Here is a 7855-nt window from a genome sequence, read left to right as displayed (position 1 = left end):
ACATGAAAGGGAAAAATTGTTTTTCTATAATGCCATTTAAATGTAGCTTTATTTCAAATGAAAGTTACAATGAGAACTTCATACACAACACAAAAATTATATTCAGACTTCTGCAAAAATTGATGATTCTAGCTATTTTTTATACATTTATTGATACTGTAATAAGAACTGCAAACATTCAAACTATACAATATGTTCTGGTCTGAATCAGACAATCAAAGTCCAGCACATGGTTGCATCTATCAGATGAAAGTAGATGTAGTTCTTCATAGCCTGTGAGAGATTCTTTACTACCGGACCAGTTCAGTAAAGCCAGCCACAGGCTTTTCATGTCCTTTATTTAAAGCTATCCGATCTTGACCCAGCACAGACAAGAAATGAAACCTGTGTCCCATTTTCTCAGGGTTGGTCAAGAAGTCATAGCTGTGAATAAGCTGTGCTCTCGAGTCTCTGTCATGACAGCTCTTCAAAAGGACCTGTAAGAAAACATGACAAACTTATACTTAATAATATACTTATTTAAATTTACTGATATGTTACCCTGTCTGTGAAATCCAGACTAAAGTCTCAAATTAGTGATGAGATTTAAAGCATCTAAAGTTTAATTTTAACTTTGATTTCAATCTTTGAAATGATCTTATTTCGTAAATATTAAAGATATCAAGATAGTGGTTCTCATTCACCAAGCATGCGTACACACAAATTTGTGCGTAAAATGTGCGTACACAAAGTTTTAACTTACAAATCATGGTTCAACAAAAACTTTCGTACTAAAATGTATTTTAAATGTATGCAAAACCGTAAGAACAACTTAGACCACACGTACGCAATGATCATGAACAAGGAAAAATATATAAAATATATATAACACAGATAAATATATAGGGTTCTTTTTCCTTGTTCATGATTATTGTGCACTTGTTGTCTAAATTGTGTGTACGCATGCTTAGTGAATGAGACTCAATATTTTCACAGAATGTTCTTCATATTATGTAGGTTGACAGCAGCAAAAAATTACTTTCAGATGTTTGAACCATTAGATCCAGACATTAACGGGTACCTTAAAGGATTAGTCAATTTTCTTATATTTTCTTATCTTATACTTCTCGTCTTCCCCCGGTCCTTTGACGCGCCAGCGCTACCTCACGTAATTGTGTAATGGCATAGAAAGGTCACATGTTAGATATATGAAACCTACATTTGCGGACATTTAAAACAATAAACTGACACTAAGACATTAATTTGTATCATTCGACATACAACAACGACGTAACGGTCCTCTTTCTCCTCACTTGTAAACACTGGGATGTAGTTTCGGATACGTCATCCGTGACCTCTTGACGTGATGACATATTACGTGCGGTCGCGCTGGCGCATCACAGGAGCGGAGATAGACTTGAAGTTGTGGTTTAAAAGTGCATATTTTTTATTTTTCTTACCAAAAATGACAATAATTTTGCTAGATAAGATATCAAGACCACATAGTGCCACCTACTGTCTGTGTACATTAATAACTCTCATCTTTTGCTTCACATCATTTTAAAATCAACTTATTGAAGACTTGTTTACATCACTGTAGTGTTAATAGAACAGGTTTTGATTGCAACCTTTTGTCATGTGTTGTGATGTAAGCAAAATGGCGGACTTCAAATAAAATAAGTTTATTAAAACTATGACATTTGTACTGTTTTTAATTTCACATTCATATAGCCAATCTCAGTGTTAATCGATTACGCCATACATGTGTTTATAGTCGGGGTACCCTTTAACACTTTCATTCTGACCTGCATGCGTGCGTCAATGCCCATGTTCTTCAGGAAGGACTGTTGTGTGATTGGTCCCAGGCAGGTCACCTGATTTCCTGCCATCTTTCTCAAGTAACTGAAGTCCACATCTGCTGTAAGATCTGCCATCCCAGGTGAATCCAACACACCGTGCAGCTGATGTCCTTTAAAGCCCTGCATCAAACGATGAGACAAATCACTAAACATGACAAAATAGAATGTCTCTGTATAATGTTTGGGACAAAAATATTTCTATTTTGATTTCCTCCTTTAAATTTCTGATGTAGATTTGTAACAGTTGGTTAACCACAAGTAACAACCCCACGTTGGTTACACAAGTGACAAGTTCTCAAATTTTACAAATCTTTCAAATTTTACAAATTTTACAAATGTTTCAAATTTTTCAAATTTTTCACATTTTTCAAATTTTTCAAATTTTACAAATTTTACAGTTTAATAATAATACACCACTGTGTTTTTAAAATGTGTAATTCAATATATGCCCAATGCCCAATATATAAAGATTTGAAACAGAAGAAAGTTTAAATAAAAGTATGTTCAGTGATGTACTGAACTTTTGAATCATTTGCATTGCCTTAAAAACTTTTAATGATTGAATAGATTGTCCGCAGTCCTTAAAACAAAGCAAGAAATAAAATCATCCATTTTAGCCTAAATAAAATATGTTTTAAAGGTGCAGTGTGTAAATTCTAGCGGCATCTAGTGGGGTGGTTGCGAATTGCAACCAACGTCTCAGCCCACGGCTCACTCCTTGCTTTGAAAAACATTGGTGGCTACCGTAGCTTCTCTCAGGACAAACATGTCATAGTCGGAGACAACTTAGTAAAAAGAGTTTGTCTACTATGGGCTTCTGTAGAAACATGGCGGCAAAAAATGGTGACTTCCATTTATGGGGACCCTCGGTGTATGTGTATAAAAACGTCTCATTCTAATGTAATAAAAACATAACGGTGCATTATGAAAGGTCTTTATACACCACTGATAATATAGTTATGTAAATTATATTGCATTTCTATCAAGAGATCCTCCTAAAAGTTACACACTGCACCTTTAAATGCAGTTAGTTGATAAACTTTTGTACATTAGGCCCATATAACAATCATGTGCTTACTCTGAACGTATCAGTTTTTGTTCCATCATGTCCATAGTCTCCGATCAGTGCCGCTCCCCCATCCACTGCGATCCGATTGGCCAGGTTCTGAATGATGACTCCACCCTCTGGACACACTTCCACATGCCGTCTGCTCTCATCTAGCTACAAGGAATAATTAACAGCTACCGTTTATTAGTTACTCGTGAGATACAGACACTAAAAAATAAACAGCATCTCTAAAACAAACACCGGTATGAGAACTCACCTGCACAAGTGTTGCAGATGCCAGCGTTGGACTGGGAGAAAGCACAAATCTCAGTTTATTTGGACTTTCAGGATCAATATCAACCAAAACCTCCCGCCAGCCTTTCTCTGTTCTCTATATGGAAAAACATACTTTACTGTTAAGGTTATGGCATTATAGTAATTTAATCTGATATGATAGTACTATTAATGCTAATGTCTTATAATAATATTTTTTTTAGATAATTGTTATTATTTTCCAGATTCAATACCAGGGATATTTCTCTTTACCAAGTTTGTCTGTTGAGGTTTTTGTGCATTTGGCAGAACATGTATTGGATGTATAACTTACATTTGAACTATGAATTTGACTTATTTACCTGAAACTTGTGAATGGGCAAAGCATCAAAAAACTCATGGGCGAGAAAGACACTAAAACCTGCCAGAGCAAAACAGACGGTCACAAACTAAGACTTTCGGTTTCTATCAGAGAGTTTGTGTAATGTCAGTGTGTTTGCATGCGTACCCTTTGGGACGTCCTCAATCCTGCGGTACCAGTACACAGGCAGACCCGCGTGTGTGGTGCCGCTGCGGTACACCAGCTCATTTTCATCATCACACACCAGCTTCTGATCACTGGTGAGATACTCGGCCTGAACTTGGCTCAGTTTTGGGCTGACCTCAACCAGATGAACTGACACCTCTGCCTCACCCAGCACACTTTTTAACTGTCTGAAGACCTGGAACAAAAAAACACAACGTTTGCTTTAAAGAAACAGTCCACCTGAAAATATCTACAAAAGTTTTATACATTAATTGACGATTACATTTTCAGAGAAATACTAATGAACGAATAGAGGTGTACACTTATTTCCTGAGAATCAGTATGAATAAAAATCAATTTATTTGTGTTTTCATTACTTTGCCATGCTGATCACAAATATGGAGGATGAGCAGAAATGAATTTATTGTACATCATTTAATACTTTGATGCATCTGCTGCGTCTCAAAATTTGCTTGTATTTACCCTCAGGATGTCACTGGCCAATGAGCCTTTGCCTGGTCCAAGTTCCACTAAATGAAACGGGCTGGGTTTTCCAGCTGCCATCCACTCGCTGACACACCAGACACCTAACAGCTGATATAGCAAACAGCTTAAGTAACAATATCATTCACCTATATTATTATACCTGCAACCAAACATTGCTTACTTCCCCGAAAATCTGACTGATCTCTGGTGACGTAATGAAATCTCCATCCGGTCCAAGCATGTCATTCCTCGTGTAATAGCCCTGAAAATACAGACAACAGACTTTGGGGGGCAAGGATTTATCCTAGTCACAGACTGAAACGCATGTTGATGTGCCTTAATTTAAAAACATCTTCCACTGACATTTTCTAACATATAACAGTGCCATTGTTTTGTCTCAAGAAGCACACCGCTGTTGTTTTTTGTATGGTATGTTTGTAAAAACTACTTAAATGTCATTTGTAATGTATAGATGAATTCCTGCCTGCTGGTTGTGTTCATGTGTAGACAGTTAGACAGGTAGATACTGTTGATAGATAATGTTAACAGTCTGCTTTGCAACACAAGTCCTGATAATTGATTCATCATGCAGTTCAAACAAGAGCTATGAGGATGTTTTACCCTTATTAACCTTTTCATTAAAAGAAAACAGTCAGCAAAGAAAGCTTGATGTTGGCTTGCCTGAAAGTTAACAATACTCTTAAGATGTTTGGGTTTTTACAAGTGATAGATGAAAGAATTATGACACATACTGACACAGGATTGGTGAGGGCTTCCCTCATATACTCAGCTACTGAAATAGGACCGGTGGAGTTGATCTTAGAGGTGAGATGTTTCAGGAGGGTCCTGTTTGACTCCAGTCTGTGTATTGAGAAGTTCCAGCGGCATCTGTTTCGCCATACGGTCCATGACACTACAACAACATACAGCACAAGATTAATGATCAGAAATGCTTTCTTCATTGTACAGGCGTTACAAACTGTTTAATTTTGACATTGAAAGTCAAGCAGCAGTACACAGCACAATATGTCATATCGATGCAGCCGCTGTGTGTGGAATTCTGCAACCTTGGTCTTTCATTTCCAGTGATGTTGTGTTTAAAATTAAACACAACATGTAACATTATCATCACATGATTATCTCATCATACGTAACATCCAGTTACATTTATGCATTTGGTTACCATCTAGTCATAAAACGAGTAAAGAAAAATTCACGTTGACATCACTAGAAGTTAAACCTCGTATTGATGATCCCTTTGGATTGATTCATCATAATAGAAATGTAAAGAAGTCAAGTTAACCACACTGAAGTGTAGCATGCATTTAGATTCGTGTGTTGTACTGTTGTTTGACAAATGTTGCAGATTATAATCCATAAATCATACAGCCTGCATAATTTGAAATATAGCTATGACACATAACCTACTCTATGTTGGTCAATGGCACACTCCACCAACGTAAGTACGGTTTCTGCAGTATGTAATCTGTACATTGCATTGTGTATACTGTATGCGCATATTGTGAAAAGTTTTGATATTTCTAGATGAAAATCATCATCGTTTCTATTTCTAAGATCCAATGAGAATAAAATCATTTTACCGTTTGACAAGCAGCTCTTCAGTCTTGACAGAGTCCTCATGTTGCTGTTAGTGACATAAGACGTGTTTGACTTTATGCGTCGCTATGCAGATCAATCGGTCTATGACGCAAAGTACCGCGAGAAAATTTTTAAATGCAAGCATTTGAATCGCTCTCGCGGTACTCTGATGTCACAGACTGATAAATCTGCCCAGCACCACAAAGTCGAACGCGCCTATTGGCTCGTTGGCAACTTTGCTGTACAATTGTATTGGTGCATTACCGCCACCTGCTGGACAGGAGCATGGGGTGAATAGTTGAGGGATAGGCTACACAAAAATAAACAATTTTGTCATAATTTTTCTATCCTCATGTTGTTGTAAACCTTTATGAATTTCTTTTTTCTGATGTACACAAAAGAAGATATTTTGATAAATTATGGTTAGCACAAAGCTGATTGTAACCATTGACTTCCATAGTACGAAAAAAATATTATGGAAGTATTGTGAAAATTATTCATACAGGTTTAGATCATGAGAATAAGAAAATGACAGAATTTTTATTTTTGGGTGAACCATTCCTTTAATACTGTCCTACAGAAGTGGCCACCCCACTCCTGATCTCACACCCCTACAATAATATTAAAGTCATTAAAACTGTAAAATAACACAAATAAAACTACTGGAAACAAGTACTTGTCTTATTTATGAAAGTTTTTTACCTATTTTACTTATTGGGCATCAAAATTTGAACAAAATAGTAAAAAAAGGCCATGTCAAAAAAACAACATCAATATAACAAGTTATGTAATAAAACAAATGTTGAGTGTGTTAATGGCAGAATTTTACTTTTGTCTACAAAAGTAAGATAGCTAGTGTGAAAATAAAAAAATAAATAAAATAATTTCTTTATCTCTGATTGTTTGATGCACTTGTGCTCCAATTTACCAAAAGAAACGCTTGAAAGAGACTTTCTACGGATAATTTTCAAAAGATGTACAAATATGAGTACATTCACAGCGAGTTGTAGTACACAGTGTTTGAAAATGACACTGTTTAGCAGTTTGGTTGAGTTTCTTCTTTGCTTTGTTCCTTGCTTGTCCAGAAGGAAAGAAAACCAGAAGGCACAGGAGGAAGAATGGACCACAATTGATCAAACTGACTGATCATCCTGAATTAGGATCAGAGGTGAGGGAGGTACAGGCTGAACTGGACAAAAATGTCTCTCCTGGAGGACAAAAAGAAGAACGAGAGATGGAGGAGACAGATAAGCTTAAGAAAAATAAATAAAATGCAGAAAAGAGAAAGATGAGCAGCAGTCTTCAACAGACTTTATCAGATGCGATCAAACTTCTGTTTTGGAGGCATTGTTACCCTTCAACTTCACCACTAATCAAACCATTAGTGACAGAACCAGTGGTTGAGATTGAATATGTGGGGATATGTGGGAATATACACAGGGAGGACAATCTCTGCCGATGAGATGAAGCCAAAAAGAAATCATCCACTGGGGGCTGAAAGGAAGCCAATAAGTGATTTTTTTGTTGGTTGGAAATGACAGGGAAGTCCCTGAAGGCCTGAAGAAAACCAGGAACACAAATAAAACTGCACTTGTTTTCCTCAATTGGGCTGGGAAAACAGTTAGAGTTGAGGAGAAGAAAGAAAGAAAGAAAGAAAGAACGATATAAAGAACAAAAGAAAGACGAGGAAGAAGAGGAAGAAAATGAAAAACAGTTGCAACAACGGCATCAAAATTATCCAAAACTGGAATATTTGCAGATCAACATGATACCACTTGTCTTCCTCTCCTCCTGATGTCCTTCTTTCACTGTTTGATTTTCTCTCTACTGTCATCACCTCTGACCTCCAACATCAAAATCTGCTGATCCAAAACACTGTAAATTTATGCAAATAAATAAATACGTTATAAAACAGCACAGACTAAAGCATGTTACATTTTTATTTTCTGTTTATTACACACATTTGGTTACAAGTAAACATGGTAAACTATAGTTTTTCTATTTCAAAAACCTCTAAGGAGTCTATTATGAACGCATTTACTAATATAATGACTTTCTTTCAAAGTCAGTTTTCCTGGAAAAAAT

At 36.3% G+C, this 7855-nt stretch overlaps 1 protein-coding gene across 1 annotated transcript; it reads right to left on the bottom strand.

Moving 5' to 3' along the window:
• Positions 1–19: 19 nt before the first annotated feature.
• ndufaf7 (NADH:ubiquinone oxidoreductase complex assembly factor 7) lies at positions 20–5895 on the bottom strand. The gene is made up of 10 exons (XM_065268891.2): positions 5773–5895; positions 4924–5084; positions 4353–4433; positions 4169–4279; positions 3668–3881; positions 3522–3580; positions 3164–3277; positions 2917–3060; positions 1785–1958; positions 20–476 (listed from the first exon to the last, which is right to left on the bottom strand). The coding sequence occupies exons 1-10, from the start codon at positions 5810–5812 to the stop codon at positions 291–293; spliced, it is 1284 nt and encodes a 427-aa protein (XP_065124963.1). The 5' UTR covers positions 5813–5895; the 3' UTR covers positions 20–290.
• Positions 5896–7855: the final 1960 nt, after the last annotated feature.

The sequence above is a fragment of the Paramisgurnus dabryanus genome, chromosome 12, assembly GCF_030506205.2.
Source record: "Paramisgurnus dabryanus chromosome 12, PD_genome_1.1, whole genome shotgun sequence".
Lineage (NCBI taxonomy): Eukaryota > Metazoa > Chordata > Actinopteri > Cypriniformes > Cobitidae > Paramisgurnus > Paramisgurnus dabryanus.
This window is presented reverse-complemented; position numbering and strand designations above follow the sequence as displayed.